This window comes from Canis lupus, chromosome 35 (assembly GCF_048164855.1).
Source record: "Canis lupus baileyi chromosome 35, mCanLup2.hap1, whole genome shotgun sequence".
Taxonomy (NCBI): domain Eukaryota; kingdom Metazoa; phylum Chordata; class Mammalia; order Carnivora; family Canidae; genus Canis; species Canis lupus.
Window position 1 is genome coordinate 17,640,634 of NC_132872.1, and position 18,444 is coordinate 17,659,077.

The following is an 18,444-nucleotide window of genomic DNA, read 5'->3' on the forward strand; positions in this document are numbered from 1 at the left end:
ATACTTTATAATGAGTGGTGTCAAAAGTCTTCTGTGACCAGAAATCACTCGCTTTACTCAGTTTATTGCTCACTCCCTGACTTTGTGGCCAGTCTTTGACATACCTGCTCTCTCCTACTGCAATGCCTGTAAGTCATGCTGTTCTGTCTCAGAAATTCTTGTTCTCTTGTATTTGCCTATCAAAATCCTTCTCATCTTTCAAGGCTCAGATCAAATACTATTCATTTCAAATCTTCCCTGGTCAGGCAGTCCAGAAGGGATCTCTCCCTCTTTCAAACTTTCATAATAAGCAATTTCTTGGTCTCTGATAAGCAGTTGTTTTACTGGCTTGTTTTTTGTTTATTTACTCTCATAGATTATAAACTCCTTGATGCCAATATTTTTTTGCCTTTTTTCTATCTCTTGTTACAGACTAGCACTTAGGCCTTGCACATAGCAAGTGCTTAGTAAACGTTGTTCAATAAATTAGTAAAATGTGAACAGCTCCGAAATCCTATTATGACCCTACATAAAAGGCTAACAATTGATATCATTCTTTTAACCCCTCTTCCACATTAGCCAGGTTGTGGATTGACAAAGTTGGACTTTGTTCCTTTCTTTATATCTGATTGTTTACATATCGGATGGAACTGGGATGAAATTGTAGTTGGAAAAGGTTGCCTTTTGTTTTTCCCTATCCCCTTACTTGTTTTCAGGTAAAGTCAGACTTCTTTCTATCTTCTTGACTTCAAAATGTATTTACTAGAGGTGCTTGAGGGTCTCATCAGGAAAGCCTCTGACTCTTGGTTTCAGCTCAGGTTAAGATCTTGGGGTTGTGGGATTGAGCCCTGCATCGGGTTCCACGCTCACCACAGAGTCGGCTTGAGATTCTTTCCCCCTTCCTCTCACTACCCCTCTGCTCTTCCCCCTGATCACATGTGTGAGCTCTTAAATAAATAAATAAAATCTTAAAAACATGTACTTACTAGAACTGGCTACCACTCTCTAGAGAATAGTTCTCAAACTTGGCTGCACAATGGGCCCACCCATGGAGCTTTGAAATTTCTGAAGCTCAGGCCTCACTCAGACCAATCTGATTAGGTACAGGTATCATTGTCTGTTTTTGACATCTTGCCAGGTGACTCCAATGTGCAGCCAAGTTTCCTCAACACTATAATGTGGACTCTGTTCTCAAATCTTCATGTATGTCAGAATCACCTGGGGAGCAGGTTAAGAATAGGGCCTACACCCCAATCACCTTCAGTAAGCCTAGTCCTTTGGCCTTTATGAGCTCTCCAGGCTATTCTGATCCACACCAATGTTTGAGAACACCTGCTCTAGCTAAACTATCAGACAGCCTAATTAAAATCCGTGGGTTTATTCACAAGGTCCTAGGGCATGATGGTGGGAAATTCATAAAGCCTCTTTTGAAAACACATCAGGTCATATGATGAAAATGTGTTTATAGACCTTGCTGTGTCCATAATAAACATTTCCTGGATGTCAGATGGATACTTATTCATAGACTTAAACTATTTTCACCTTGCTTGTGAAACTTTTAGTGCAAATGAAGTAATTTCTGTTTTAGAATAAGAGGACTATCGTTTCTTGTCTAAACAAAACAACAAAAAACTGGAGAATGTGTAACGTATACCTCTAGGATAAATGCAAGGTATACTACTTCTCTGTAGGTTCTTAACTATCTCTGGAGTGGGTGGGAAATGATTCTGTAATGTTGGATACTATTTCTGGTAGAGCCTACGGTGAGATATTGTACAGAGAATTTGGGTTTCCTTTGTTCATGGATAAAAATAGACTCAAAAGACTGTCCTTCACACTGGAAAAAGATATGAGTTTGAGACTATTATTATCTGTATTGTCCATCTAAATGCTTCCAAAGCTGAGAAAACTGAACTCCTGTCTTTTTTTCCTGAGCAGATATTGCAGAATTGTTCATTCTTCACATAAGCGGTTAGTATTCATGTCCACTCAGATTCATCAGGCACATTACATTTCTCTCTTTCTTTTAAATATTTTCATTCTAGCTAATGTGTTCTTTAAAGTCTCTTCCAGTGCAAAAGGGCTATGATTCTGATCCACTGGGTTCTCCACTTGAAATAACTATGCTTTGGTCTCCAAACATGGCACTCTTAGCAGAGATATCTCAGCATTGGATGAACACATCTGCTCTACTTTTGATTTTTCCGTTTATTTTCCCAAATGGGCTTTGCATTTTGAAAGGTTTCATAGCAACTGAGGACTTGGGCCATTATCGCTGACATGGAGTAGGTGTGAGGCTGGTAGAAATGTATGTATAATGTGTATTGATTTTAGTTAACAAGCAAATACACACTTCAAGCTTTTTAAGCCTTTGTGAGAATTTCAAAGGCCCACAAAAGGAAATGGATATAGATAATAAAAATGACATATAGCGCTCTAATTGTTTTTACTTTATTCCCTGTTTGTGGTTATTGCTCAGGAAATCTTGTACTTCTTAGTGAAGGAAAGACTATATTTCCTTCTTTTCTAAGATGTTATTTTACAAAGTGAGAACATCAGATATACTAGCATTTATCAGAATTCATCTAAAAATGTAGGATGCACTGTCTCAGGTGAGTGAAATACTCCTTTTATTTGATAACTGAAGAAGTACACAACTGGAAATGTGCTTATAACCCTTTGCCTGTGGCTTTCTCTTCTATTATTGTCATCTTAAAGAACACATGATGTAATACATGGGTATTTACTTTTCTCTGATAACACTCATTCCTCCCCACGTTCCTTAGAAAACAGAAAACCGAAGCACTGTTTTAGAAAAAAGCCATTGTGTGGGTTGTAAGTATTCCTGTTGGGCAGCAGAGGGCACTATGGAGCAGAGACTTGGCCGGAGAAGAAAAGTTTTTGATAGAAGTGTCCTGGCTTCTGTTGATTATTGGTGGTTTCTTGAATTTTCAGACTATTTGGCCCAAGTGCCTATTTCTTTGAAAGAATCTACAAGTACATATGTAGTAGGGAAAAATAGGCAAATAATAAAGATGAGATTTTCCATGTCTGTCAGATAAGTATTTCTTTTTAGAAGAGGGTCAGTATCAAGAAAGATTCTTTTTACAACCGAGGTATAATTCACCATACCATAAAATCCACCCTTTTAAAGTATGCAGCTCACTGAGTTTTAGCAGATTGACAAGACCGTGTAGCCATTATCACTATCTATTGCAGAACATTCCATTACTTCAAAAAGAATCCTATTCTATACCTGAAACCAGTATTATCCTGTATCTCAAATAACTGGATTTTAAATAAAAACTTGAGAAAAAACAACACAAGAAGAATTGTGTGCCCATTGGTAGTTACTTTCCATTCCCTTTGCTCCCTAGCAACCACAGGGGTACTTTCTGTTCTTTGGATTTGCCAATTCTGGACAGTTCATATAATTGGAATCACACAACCTACGGCCTTTTGTTTCTGGCTTCTTTCACTTAGCATAACATCTTCAAGTGTGATCCATGTTGTAGCATGCGTCAACGCTTCATTCCTTTTTCATGGCTGAAAAAGTTTTTGTTGTATTTATATACTGCATTTTGTTTATCCATGCATCAGTTGATGGACATTTAGGGTTTTCTCAACTTTTTATTGTTATGAAGAATGTTGCTAAAAGTATTTGTGTGCGTTTTTTGTGTGTGAACATATATTTTTCACTTCTATTTGGTCTATACCCAGCAATAGAATTTCTGGTTCCTAGAGTAACTCTATTTAACTTTTTAGTAGTTGCCAAACTGTTTTCCATAGTGGCCAGATCATGTTACATTCCAACGAGCAATGTATGAGGGTTCCAATTTCTCTACACCTTCACTGACACTTCTTATTGTCTTTTTTGATTATAGCGAGTGTAGTGGGTGTGAAGTGACATTTCATTGTGGTCTGATTTCCATTTCTAAGAACTAAAGTCTTTTAAACATTTAGGATTCAAGCATTTTATTTCAAAACTACAGTCTACCTTGCTACATCTGTCTAAACCCACTATTCTCTTGTCCTCTGGGGAGTCTGTTTGACTATAATGGAATGAATTTTAACAGTGTTTTCCCTTCCTTTCTCTTCCCTTTTTTCCTTGCTCCTTCCTCTCCCCACTTCCCTCCTCCTCTTCCTTCCTTTTCTCTGACCAGGTGCTGACAAAGCTGCGTTCCTTATGGGCATTAACTCCTCTGAGTTGGTGAAGGGCTTGATCCACCCTAGAATCAAAGTTGGTAATGAATATGTTACTAGAGGTCAAAATGTAGAACAGGTAAGGTGATATTTCCAGAGCATTAGGACTCTATGATCTTATAATAATTGTATACATATTGTACTTGTTATTTTTTGGCTTCTGATGTCTGCAACAAGAGCTTCTATTAAAAAAAAAAAAAAAAGGGCAAGAAAGCTCCAGTGATGCATATTTGGAATGCTTTCACTTGTGATGCATAGCACAGTAAATGCTCTCGTGTAAAGAATTTTTCCAGATTCTTAATATGCTGTTTGACAGTTTTCCTGCAGGTAGCAAGTCTCTTTGTAGATGTAGCAAGCCGTTAACTTGTGACCAACATCTTTGTTGTCCAGCTAAGATGCTTTCAAAGCTATTAGTTCCTGACATGAATAAAATCGGCAAATTGGCATCCCCCACCTGTTTGGAATATTGACTTTTTAGAGTAACAGGCACATTGGTTGAGATAGGGTTTTAAAATATAGGCTGAAAAAAAAATAAAATAAAATATAGGCTGAAGGGCACCTGGGTGGCTTGGTGGTTGAGTGTCTGTCTTTGGCTCAGGGAATGATCCCAGGGCCCTGGGATTGAGTCCCATGTTGGGCTCCCCACAGGGAGTCTGTGTCTCTCTCTGCCTATGTACCTTTCATGAATAAATAAATAAATCTTTAAAAATATATGTATATAGGCTGAAGTTAGTATTTAAAGGAGGGGTATGGAGAGCAGAAATGAGAAACAGAAGGTCATGTAGATTTTGTGCAGCATCCAGAAGAGTGTTTTAATGGTAAAATAACAAGTGCTATGAGGACTGTTGATCCTGAGGCTTTGTCAGAATGCAATATATGTTCCCAGGGCTGCCAGAAAATGAGACCATCTAAGTATGCTAGTACATTTCAAAATAATAATTTACATCTCTAATGCACATTAGTCAGTATGTGATAACCATGCTGCAGTAACACATACACACTGAAATCTCACTTGACAGTGAAATATTTATTCCCTACATCAAGTCCAATACAGATTGAACAGCCTTGTTCCGTACGATAGTTAGACACCTGGAACACATGGCCTCCACAGTTGCTGCACAAGGTGAACAGATCATTTCTGTTCAAAAAGTACACCCACCTCAACTGCTTGGGGCTAGAAGTGATATCATTTCCATTGATATTCTATTGGTGAAAATTAGTCAGATTACCCTCTTAGCCACAGGAGGGCTGAGAAATGTCTTTCTGGAGAGAGGGAGGGGTATGATGATGTATAGCATGTATAAAGCATTCACGGGCATTGTCTCCTGTTCTTTCACCAATACTCAGAGGTAAATAGAGCAGGAATACTGATGTTTTCCCAGTTGGGGAATCTGAGGGTTAGGGAACATAAGTAACACTGCAAAGGGCACACACTAATATGCAGGTGACATTTAGATTGTCTTACTCTACATACGTTCTAAATCTGAAAATGAGATAGACACACGCACACATTCGTGATAGAAGACAATGATTTTGCTGACAATCAACTCTCTTGCTTTTTGGTATATTAAAGCATCTGATGTGACTGTGTTATTTATAGCATTTCAGCATTTTCCTAGTTTAGCTTACTCTATAAATCAATAATTCTACCTCTATCCTAATACTGTACTGAAAGCAGTAGTTTCCATCATTGTTTTCCCTCATCACTGGAGCTCCTTGAGGCCATGGACTATGATTAATTCATTTTAGTACCCCTTGCCCCTAGCACAGTGCCCTGCAAGCAGTAAGTGCTCCGTAGATGTTGAGATGAACTAAATACCGAGCTCAATTTGAGCCAAGATCAGCAGGACAAGGAGTTGAGCTATTTCTTGTAGTGAGGCTAGGAGTGTTTGGCAGTTTCTTGCTTTTTAACACATTCGCCACGACATGCATGCATGACATGCTATGATTATAGAACAGGGACTTGCTCTGTGTAAAACTAATGAGCCCAGAGGAGGACTGAAATCAAACCTTCGCCTCTTTAATATTGTGTTCTCAGGAACTGAGTTACCACCAGCCTTTACTATAATAGAACCAGTGAAGCAAGCTAATGTATTATTATCCAACACTAAAAGAAAAAAAAAATCCTCATCTTCCATCCTCTCTCTCTCTTTCTCTTTCTCTTACTCCTGGAGAGAGCGTAAGAAAGCACACTGTAAGGCTTTTCTTTTCTTAGGAATTTTACTGACTTTATAGAGACAATTGCCACTGCTAAGAATAGAGATGTATATGCTCTGTTGATGACAATTGCAAAAGATGGCAAAAATTCTTGCAGTGTTAACATTTACAAAATTTGATTCTAACTCTAATGCTGACTAACTCTGGGATCTCGGTCAAATATCTTCACCTCTCTGAGCATCCGGTGAAGAGGTTGGAATCCTTTGTGTCTTAGTGGAGGGGTGACTGGCATCTAAATGGGACAGTCCTTCAGATGTGAGTGTATCTTGCACATTGTAGAGGTTTTGCATTCCTGCTCCCAGGTGCTAACTGCCAGTAACCCTCAGTCATGCTGATAATTGGAAAAAACACACTCCCTGTTTTCAAATGCACTCCTCCTTCAGGGGCAGGGTGCCATCCCCAGTTGAGAGCCACTATACATGATTAATAAGAACTAAGACCCTTTGGGTCCAGTATTTTATGATTCCATGAGAGTTCTAACTATGCCTGTTAGAAATAAGTTGTCTTAATTTTTAAAAGATTCATAATAAAAAAATCATAATAGTAACCACTAAGCATGTGCTTTGTATGGCTATCTCATTTAATCTGATAACAAGCCTACTAAATTGATTTTTTTTTTAAGAGAGAAAGGGTTTGAGCAGAGGGAGGGGCAGAGGGAGAAGGAGAGAATCTTAAGCAGGTTCCATGCTCAGCATGGAGCCCAACACCAGGCTCAATCTCACAACCCTGAGATCATGACCTGAGCTGATATCAAGAGTCGGACGGTTAATTGACTGAGCCACCCAGGTGCCCCTACAAAATTGATCTTATTTCCATTTCCATTTTGTAGTTAAAGACGTGAACCTTACAAAAGTTAGCTTCTCAGGGTAGCATAGTAAATACTAGAGTGAAGTTGGGGAAGTAATAAAAGCAGAAAGGGGGATGGGAGAGTGAGACTAACATTTATTGGGTTCCAGGGGGCCGAATCTTGTGTTACACATATTTACACCCTCTGTCTCGTTGACTCTCTCCCTACAACCTTAGCAGAAGCATATTTTAATGTCGTTTTGCAGATGAGCAAGGCAGGGATCAGTGTGGTTGCAAACATGGCTGTTTGACTCCATTTCTTTTTGGTGGTGGTTTTTGTTCTATTGCTCATGATTGCTCCCCAATGATCAGTCTTCTGTGAGTTCATTTGAAAAAGAGCTAAGGAATGAGTCCATGTAGTCCTCAAAAGGTGGAAGTGTGGGTCTAGCTGCCTGATTCCTCCTTCATTGGCTGAAAAATAATGAAAATGATTAATCTGTAAGCTGTATGCTGGTTTATTGGTTTCAGCCAGCAGACACCATATCTTCTATTTCTTCCTGTGACCACATCTTCAAGCTCTCTTCCTGTTTCTTCATTACTCTCCACCCCCACTTCTGAATATTTAGGGAATTAAAAGGTGGGTAAGCAAGTTTGTCACGTTCTTTTGAAAGTTTCAAAGTGACTGCTGTAGACAGAGAATGATTTCCTCAGGGCTCTGGGGGATAAAAATCCTTCTTAGTGCTTTATTTGTGCGGGTGTGCTCTTGACGCCCATAATAAAAAACTGTGATGCCATCCGGCTTATGGATTACTGTGGAAATGACTCAAGATAACTGATCAGAGAGTGGGTGACTCATAACTAAATCAACACCAGACACCAACTGGCTCCTGCTGCGTGCTCGCTCCTGGGCAGCTGAAGGATGGATGGGCTAGGCCTATTTTAAATGTTAAGCGGTTGGAGCACATTCTGCTTCCAGGCTTGGAGAAGGTCCAGCTGAAATCCACTCCTACTTGGAGTCTGTCAGAAACCCGCTACTATAGCAGCACCTTTGCGTCATGGAAGTAGCATCTGCATTTATACAGCATCAACCAGCACAGAGGCTGGAGCTCTCCCCAGTAGGTTACATTAGAGCCTTTGCCGCACACCTCCAGGGAGGGGAAAGGCAGCCTGGGTTTTACAGTAGGACGATCTGAGTCAGATTGATGCATTAAATTGCCACAGGAAGTTGAGAGCACCCCTGGGAACTGGTAGAGTAGAGAATGTGGAGGCTGAGGCTAGAAAGAACCTTCAAGAACTTTATTCAGGTGAAGACACTTCAATCTAGAGAGGTTAGGCCAGTTACCAAAGGTTATACAATTTATTAGCAGCAACAAGGGCTAGGCATTCCAGATCCCTGACCTGTTCTACCGGCATTTTCCAAACTTAATGGTGCACAGGAGTCCGCGGGGGATCGTGTTAGAGCACCGGTTCACATTCATAGGTCTGGGACTGGATGCTGAGATGCTGAGAGTCGGCGTCTTTAACAAGCTCCCAGGTGATGCTGATGCTGCAGGTCTTAGAACCATACTTGGAATGGCAAGGCTTTAGGATGCATTACCACTCTACCCCCAGAAAGGTGGTCCTTTGATAATAGGAACATGATTTCTCTCATAGAAGTGTCTGGCAAGGAGGCATCAGGCTGGCTCGCCTCTAGGTTTCTTTCCCTCTCCTCCTTTCCTTGCTTCCTCTCCCTTTCTTCTCATTGTATTAAATTTCCTCTCCTGTATCATCTCAGCAGCATGCTAGAACCACACAGAAAGGCACTAAATAGATCCCGATTTTACTAGCTGCTGATTAAAAAATGCCCGGGATTAGAATGCACACTGCTGGCAGATGTGAGGTGCTTCCAATGTGATTTCCAGGTGACCTGTGCTGTTGGTGCCCTGTCCAAGTCAATATACGAAAGGATGTTTAAGTGGCTGGTGGCACGAATCAACAGGGCGCTGGATGCCAAGCTGTCAAGGCAATTCTTCATCGGCATTCTTGACATCACTGGTTTTGAAATCCTTGATGTAAGTATATCGAATTAAAATGAAGTCAATGTGTGTTTACAAGGAGATCAGAAAATGTGAATTGAACATCCGAAAAGGCAGAACGTGAGGAGATTCATTCTGTGAAAACTTAAGGGCCACCCTGGCTGGAAAAGAGCTATTATTAATATTAATACATAATAATTAATAAAAATAAAAATTCAGCCTCAAATAAAGATAAATAGAAATAAAAGAACCTTTTATGATTTTGCATTTTGATATGATTACATGTTATTGTTATAATTTTTAGTTTGCTAGTATATTTGAAGGAGCTAAGGATTTAATTGAAGAATCGTTACTCATTGGGTCTATTTGCCATCATGTGATTGTGGTTATGATATTCTCTCTACATTTTTCCAAGTGGACCTCAATTTTATTATATTTTTTATTGAGATATATTTGACAATTAAAAAATTTATATGTGTAAGATATACAACTTACTGGTTTGCCACATGTTTGCGTTGTGAAATAATCACAGTCAAATTAGTTAACCTGTCCATCACCTCAAATAGTTACCATTTGGTCAATTTTACTTTTGTCTCTTCTCCCCACCTAATCACATCTTTGAAGTATAACAGCCTTGAGCAACTTTGCATTAATTTTGCCAATGAAAAATTACAACAGTTCTTTAATCAGCGCATGTTTGTTCTGGAGCAAGAGGAATACAGGAAGGAAGGCATTGGCTGGGTGTCCATCGACTTTGGTCTGGATTTACAAGCCTGCATAGATCTCGTGGAGAAGGTAATTCTTGTTTTTCTCCTCATTCATTTTCATTTAAGGAGAACTGTCCCTGCTGCCATATTGATCCATATTAGGACTCGGGCTCTGTCAGGGGATGGGAAATGGGGCAGGGGAGCTGTGTGCATTTTCTCTTAGTGGGCGTTGTGTGCAGCACCTGTGGCAACCTAACTCAACCCTCACGTCGGTTATGCGCTCCATCATCTCCCACACAGACTGTCGCTGCACGTAGGCTGCTTATGCATGGCCTCCACTGTTAATGCGTGAGGAAACTTGTCGAGATTAAAAATGGTCATGCTCTTGACTGGAAAAACACAGAGCTGAAAATATGAGCACTGTAGGGCCTGGCTGATTAGCATAAGGTGAATGAGTAGACCCAGAGCAGCTTAACGAAATTTGGCAAATTAGCATGCAAACAAACAACTGTCATAAATCCTCAAGGGCCTCTACCTTGCAGGATGTAGTTTGTTCATTTAATTGGACAAGTACCAGTTAGTTTAAGTAATTTATGACAATACTTCATGGCTTATTAGTAAATTAGCTGCAGTGTATGGTTCCTGAATTCAATGATGTTCTTGTACTCCGAAGTCTTTCCGGGTGCTCTGGGAAAGACGAACTGGGTTAGCTGGGGGAATTGAGCACAGTGTTTTCTGTGGCTTTGTCCATGGGAGCATGCATGGTGGAGTGTCTTGCTATGACTGGATTGCAGTGAATTCTGGAGTCAAGTCTGAGAAGGCCAACGCCTAGTGCCTTCAACGTGCGAAATGCTCTCTTTGGCTAAGTGGTTGCATCTGGTTCTCAACAGCCCTGCCAGGAAGGAGCTAGGGTGATTGACCTCTCCCTGTCTTTGTGGGCCTTGGGTTTTATTGATCAGTGTCCCATCAACTTTATTTGTTGAGCTTTAGATGAAACGATATCTTCCTTGAAAATAGCCACTATTCTTAACAGGAATGGACGTCACATTGATTTTATTATTTTATAGCCAGTGAGCTTTGTAGAGGGAGGACAGGCTGATTAAAAAAAATAATATGTTAACGAACCAAACTCTGAGCTAATTAAAAATAATAACAGCCCAACCATGATCTGGTAAATGTTTGCTGGCATTATTCAAGCTGAGAAATGAAACTAAAGAAGTAGAGGGGCAGATTTAGTTTTGGGCAAGTGTCACTTATAATATCTGCTTACTCTGATTATGGCGAGATACCATTTTTGGGCAGGAAAGTGGGACATAGACATTATTCAGATCCAGATAGGTCTGTGAACATTACTGATTTTTAGTTGATCTGAAGCCCATTGTCTTATTTATGCCAGTCTCCGTGATTCCAAATAACACACTAGCAACATGGATGTAATTTCCTGTTGCATTTTCTATTGGTATGGTAAAATGAGAGAAGAAAAAAAAAAAAAAAACCTGACCAGATGATAGAAGGAAAAGATAAGTCTTTGGCTTCCAATGAATGATTTCTTTCTTTCTTTTTTTTTTTTTTCCAATGAATGATTTCAAAGGTATTCAGGTCAGGCAAATGAGGAATACTAAAACCTTTCTTGACATGATTCTATATTTTGAAAAGACCCGTTGAGCTGGTTCAGGCTACATGAAGAAAATTTGTTGTAAATATTAATGACCAAACTTACTCCTTGAAATAGAATGAATCATGAGAAATTTTCAAAATTCAAAAGAACGGAAATACATCAATATGTACAAAATGCTGTAGAGCATGCATCTGCGTGCATATATAAGGAAGGATTTTCATACATAAAAGTTTCAAATTTTTATGTTTACAAAAAAGTTTGTCAAACTAAAAAAATGTATTTTAACATTTAATGCTAATTTGGTCGTCAAGCATACAGTGACCTCCTATATAGACGGTGAACAAACCTATTACAGGATTAGCTCACACTTATTTCATTACTTGAAATATTCTCATTTGTTTAGAACTTGAGCATCAATAATTTACATGTTAAAGTATTAACATATGGCTGCATATTTATGGTTTTGCATAGGTATACAATTTATAGTTTTGCATAGATATTGTAGTAGACAAATACATCCAAAATTATATATTTAAAACCTTGCCGCCCCTATCATTGTAGTCACCTTGAGAGGCTGCCTCCATTTTCCAATAATTCAGCCCTTTTGCAAAAACTTCCTCATGTGATGCGGATTTGGATAAGGTTTTAGAACATTACCAGCTGTGAGAGAAAAGTAGCTGCAGTACTGATCGTCTCACCCGTTTTTAAGTCCAAACTGTATTACCTCACTTGGCCACATTTTTTTTTACCTTGTTTGCCTGACTTGGCCCAAATGAATTTTTATTGTTCCTCCGCAGTGATCCTGTTTCTAAAATATCCTAAATCCTGGTAGCATCTTGGCAATACGTGTTGTTGTCTCCCAGCTGGCATTCTTTGGGTATGCTAAGTCTGGTTTTCTTATTATAGAATGAATCCCATTAATATCGAGTTCTCTCTTGTACACCCATGAGTATTTCCTTGAAACGCGTCACTCCAAGCTTTCGGTTACAACTCTTTCTGCCTGACTCCTGCCCACAGCAAAGCAGCCCAGATCCCAAAGCTCAAACCTAGATGTGTTGGTGCTCACCTGCCAATCAATTATTTAACAGAACTTGGCTGGGGACCTACATTCAGTCCCCACAGAAGCTACTTATGCTAAGGGCTGTGAGAAATGTGAGTCAGAGGCATCAGTGTATCGTACAGGAACATAGGGTATCATCAAAAAGGCATCTTCTTGAGACCAGACTTTTACTTTTTTTTTTTTTTTTTTGATTAAACAAATGAGTAAATTTATTTAGCAACTACTTGTTTTGATCACTTCCTTGTCATCTTGTTGGTGAGAGAGGGATTCCTGCCCTGAGGTGGAGGGATGGCTGAACTCAGGACCTGACCCTGGACAGGTGAGGTTGACAACAGCCTACTGGCCACACACACTCACTCCCTGAAGGAAGAGGGTGCTGCACGCCATGCACGGCCACGTGGCGGTTGTACTCCTGAGCAGAGGGAGTAAAAGGGGCTGTGGAGGCCGGTTTTATAGTAAGAATAGGGTGAGGTGACTGTTGATTCTCAAGAGAGGATGTGATTGGCTTGGTTGAGTAATTGGCTGGCAGACATCTGAAACCCATCACTCAAGGAAATAGGCACTGTGCCTTGTCCCATGATTAGGACGGTTGTTTGGCGAGGGAACCTCGACCATGAAGCACGATGGGAAGGGGAACTTGTGATCGGATCCCCTGAGGCCCTCCCAATTTTCCCCAGATGTCAGGGCACACACAATGTTGGGCCTTAATTTTAGGCCTGATACCACACTACCGCGTAGAAGACTTTGAATTAAATGCTGTCGAAAACTTAAGCAGTTGTTATAAGTAGCACTTGCCCTTAGGAAGTATACAGTCAAGTAGGAGATTTGTAAGTCTAATCAGTGTAAAAATATGTCTCGGTATAAATGCAGAAAGGCACAAAGGCCCACAGAACCCAGAAGAGCAGGAGTCGCCTCTGCTTGTGGGAATCCTGGAAGGTCCGGTTGGAAAGGGTGTAAAATTGCAGCTGGCTCTTAAGAAATGATTATGATTTTAGCAGGTAAAGAGAGGAAACTAGTGAGGGAAGCCCTGGCAAGAGCTAAGGCAGAGGGGTGAGTGCGTGCAAAGGCCACATTCCAAAACATTACGTAGTCTAGGATGCACAGAAAGAAGGAGCTGGAAGAAATGAAGGGAAGGTTGTGAAGAGACTCTAAGTAGTTTATCCCTTACTTTTTGGCAGTGGGGGCCACAGAGGGCTTCTGTGCTGGGCGATGGGGCAGTCAGAGCTGCTTGCGTTTTTTCTGTGGGTGTGTGTCTAGGGTCTGGGATGGGAGGAAAGGCCAAAGGTGAGGCAGTTCAGGGGCCTGTGGAGCAGTCCCGGTGAGAAGGAAAGAGGTCCTGCATCGGGACAACAGAAATGGAAATAGTAAGAAAGTGATAGACCTCACAGGAGAGAAGGCAGGACCCATAACATCTGAGGAGGGAGAGGTTAGAGCCTGAAGGTTCTGAGTCAGGGCACCTGACTCCAGTCATTTACTGCGCCACAGAGGACATTTGATGCCATAGGGAAGAACATAATTAGTCTTCTTTCCTGACCTATTTGGAAATTAATTTGCCCGAAGGCCTCATATTTATCAGAAGCTTTAAACCTCCTGAAGAATGGAAAAATGGAGAAGACTCTGAAAAAAAAAAAATGTTTGTCCGCCTTCATCAGTGGTCAAGTTGTTCCATTTCGAACTATGACACGTTCTTGCTTAGCATAAAGCTTCCAGTCAAAATAAATAAATAAATACATACATACATACATACATACATACATAAATACATAAAAAAATAATAAAGCTTCCAGTCATCCCCCAATAGCAGTTGGCTCTATTAGATGCCCAGCATGATGGCAGCCCTCATGTATGGAAGGTAATTATTTGAGATGGAGGCTGTCGTCCTCATGAGGCATTGCTGCGACCCTGTTGTTGGCAGGCACCATCCCAGGAGATGCTTAAATTTTTAAATAAGCCCAGTTTTCGCTGAGGGTTGACTGCACGTATGGCAGGAAACTCTGTGGTACTAGATGGAATCCATGCCTCCAAAAGCTTACCCCAGTGAAACAACTATTTCGTTTTTCAGATTCTCCCTCCACCTTCTCGTGCTCCTCCACGTTACTGACTTTGCCGAGAACTTGCAAGGTCACTGCTGCCAGGAGCAAGCAGATTCATTCCCCATCTAGATGCTTGGGAGGAAGATGTCTGAGAACTCTTCAGCCCAAGAATTAGTAGCGAAATGTTGTTAATTATGCTTTCTATGGAATGTGGATTCTAAATCTAGGAGAACATACAAAAGAGGTAGAAAATCACAGTCCATGTATTACAAGAATAGACTCAGATGGATCAAAAATGCGATCTTTAGGGGCACCTGGGTGGTTCAGTTGGTTAAGCATTTGCCTTCGACTCAGGTCATGATCCTGGAGTCCTGGGATCAAGCTCTGTGCTGGGCTCCCTGCTCAGCAAGAGAGTCTGCTTCGCCCTCTCTCTTGGCCTCTCTCCTTCCCCCTCCTCCTGCTCGTGCTCTCTTTCTCTCTCTCCCTCTCAAATAAATAAAACCTTAAAAAAAATATGATCTTTGAATATCTGATAATCCACTACTCTGACAAATTAGAGCCATTTGTATAGCTTCGGTGGGATAATTTAGAACAAAATCTAAGCTACAAACAAATTTTCTTTTAATGTATCTACCCATTCAGAGCCTAGGCCGGGAGTTGGTGTGTTCTCTCACCATGAAAACATTTAAGCATTAACTAGCTAGCTTTTTAGAAGGAAATTATGAAGGGAATTCAAGGAACTTTTGGGTGGATTGGACCAGACCTTTCACGTCCCTCCCAAACCTGAGAGTCTATGGTTGTTAAGTATGAAGTGTTGGTGGAAAATCATGAAATTTATGCTGTTGGGCCAAGGGGTCCTGTTGAGTCTCAGAATTCTGACGATGTTTTCTCTATACTTTGTTTTGTGTGCTTTATTGTACACCCACATACACGTTTTGCCTCCTTGGTTAGATGCTCTGGAGTCACAACCCTCATATAACCTGATGTGTCTGGTACAGTGATTTATTCATAGAAGGCACTACAAAAATATTTGTGGAATAAATTAATGAATATACAAATATAGAAACTGATATGTAAATGTTAGAATCCTTGATTTTTTTTCTCCCCCCCCCACCCTGTTTTTCCCTATGTGTATGTACCCTACATTGGTTAATGGCAGCATTCATGACCCATTTGCTCAAGCCAAGAACCTGATCATTTTTCTTTCTGTATTACACCCACGTTCTATCCCTCAGCAGGTTGTTACTCCACTTTACCTTCAAGCTATATCACATCTCGATGACTCCTGACCATCTCTGACACTACTGCCGATTTAGACCAGGGGTCAGCAAACTAGGTCCCTGGGGGCCCAAACTAGCCTGCAGCCTGTTTTTGTAAATAAAGTTTTAATAAAGCGTTGTCACACTCATTTTATTTACATGTCACCACTTGCTGTTTTCAGGCCTGAAATGGCTGAGTGGATGGCAGGGGTGTAGCGGGAAATTTGTGGCCCACAAAGCCTGTTTCCTACATGGGCCTTTAAAGAAAAGGTTTGCTGATGGGGTGTAGGATCACCAGTTTTTCCACCACATATTCTTTTGTTGTTTTTGTTTTGGCAACCCTTTTAATATGTAAAAACCATTATTAGCTCATTGGGTCTCTTCTACAGGCCACAGTCAGGATTTGGCCGGCAGGCTCTACTTTGCCAACCTTGTTCAAAAACAAGTGATCCTTTTGAAGCAAACATCACATCACATCACTTCTTATTAAAAATCTACAAAGACCTCCCATTACACTTAAAATTCAAATGTCTTAGCATGGCCTGGAGAGCTCTTGGGATCCAATACTGTTTACATCTCTGGCTGCATCTCATTCCACATGTGCCATCTGACTACTTTAGGTCTGTCCGCTTTGCCTTTGGTAGGACCTCAAACTTGCCAAGTGCGTTCCTGCCTCAGGACCTTTGCAGTCATTACTTGTCTGCCAAGAGTACTTGTACACAGACCTCAGGATTTGCTCTTCTGGTCCAGGTCAGAGGCTTTTACCTATCCTACTTAAACAGCTCCCAGTCGCTCCCCCCGTCATTCCCTATTTCTTTCCTTTGTATATTTTCTTCAGGACACTTATGTGAAACTAAATGATTTCTTTTGTGTTTACCGGACTATTGACTTTCTACTTCATTAGAATGTAGTCACTCTGAGGACAGGCACTTTGTGTATGTGGCTCATGGCTACATCGCCAGCTCCTACTGGTGCCCAGCACCTAGTACATACCTAATATTTGTTGAATGGATGATTGACTAGTTATATGTAGTGAACCTTCTTTCCCTTTGTCAACTGATTCGTCTCCTGGAATAGGAAATTACACTGACCTCCTCCCTTTTGAAAAATACTGTGTCCTGGTGTTTTCTTTCATCTGCTGTTCGTGTGTATCTCCAACAGCCAATGGGCATCTTTTCCATCCTCGAGGAAGAATGTATGTTTCCTCAGGCCACAGATGTGACTTTCCAGACCAAACTTTTTGACCACCATCTTGGGAAGTCGGTTCATTTCCAGAAGCCCAAGCCTGATGATAAGAGATGTGAAGCTCATTTTGAGCTTGTCCATTATGCAGGAGCGGTAAGTTACCTCTAGACACTGAGCCCTGAATTTTCCTGACTCTATTTCAAATGCATTCTGCCAAAGTCCCTAGATAATACATAAGCAAAGTTTAGATTAAATGAAGAGATGAACAAAAAAAAAATCTCAGTTCCAGCAAAAAAGTTGGCATAGCCTTTTAGCACCTAGGAAATGAAGTACCCATACTATAATAGTATTCCATGTGCACAAAGGTTAGAAATCTCAAAATAGACTCTGTCATCCCAACTCAAAGTAAGTCAGCTTCAGAAAGTCATGGAGATTATCAAAGTCGTGGGTTTTTCCATATTTGTCCTTCCTTTTAACTTAACATTGTGTGAATGAGTGATTTCAACTGATCTTTTTTATTGAAGTTTTTTTTTTTTCCCCTCTCTCTCATAAAGAGATAGTTACTGTGAAGTAATGGCCTCCAAACTATGGCCGACAAAGGTTTCTAATGACTCTCCCTGTTTCTTCTCATTTCCCCACGGGTGTGTGTGTTGCCTCCTTTTTCAGCTTCTGGTCAGTGATTCTGGGTATAACAAAAACAATTGATAATGGATATGATAATTCATTCTAAAAATGACCTGCCAACTGTACATAGATGTGCTTGTCATTGTCTTCCTTCACATCCTCGAATATTAATTATAATGATATTTACAGTAAAATATCATTACAATTGCTAATTTTTTTGAATGTTCAGTGTGTCAGAGACAATTGGATTATTTCATCTATTCTTGCCTGTGAGGGAGAGCTGACGTGAATTGTTTCTACTGGAAATACCAGTTAATTCTTTCTCCCTCTCCCTTCCCTCCCCTTCTCTTCCTTTCTTTCCACAATGTAAAATGGTAAAGCCTGAGAATCTCTTCGGGTTGCACAATGGACTCCTGGAGTATTATTCAGTACTGTTACCTCAAACCAATTTAAAGTTAAAGGACCCATACAATTTATGATTTTTTAAAAAAAGTAATGCACAGTTTGCTATGTTAATTTATGCATTCTCTTCTTTTGTTACCCGAACTGCATGCCTTTCTAAAGGTGCCTTATAACATTAGTGGCTGGCTTGAAAAGAACAAAGACCTTCTTAATGAAACAGTGGTGGCTGTATTTCAGAAGTCATCAAACAGACTCCTGGCAAACCTTTTTGAAAATCGCGTCGGTACTGACAGTGGTGAGTTGAACAATCTTCCCTAATTTTTTAGCTTCAGAATGGAACCCATGGCTGCCTCGAT

General features: G+C 40.4%; 1 protein-coding gene across 1 annotated transcript in view; it reads left to right on the plus strand.

The window, feature by feature from the left end:
* MYH15 (myosin heavy chain 15) overlaps positions 1-18,444 on the plus strand; it is a 154,194-nt gene that overhangs the window by 32,952 nt on the left and 102,798 nt on the right. Inside the window, exons 12-16 of the mRNA XM_072812239.1 lie at positions 4,143-4,261; positions 9,087-9,236; positions 9,825-9,995; positions 17,039-17,215; positions 18,251-18,383. Of these exons, the coding sequence (XP_072668340.1) occupies positions 4,143-4,261; positions 9,087-9,236; positions 9,825-9,995; positions 17,039-17,215; positions 18,251-18,383 (750 nt within the window). The remainder of the gene's footprint in view (positions 1-4,142; positions 4,262-9,086; positions 9,237-9,824; positions 9,996-17,038; positions 17,216-18,250; positions 18,384-18,444) is intronic.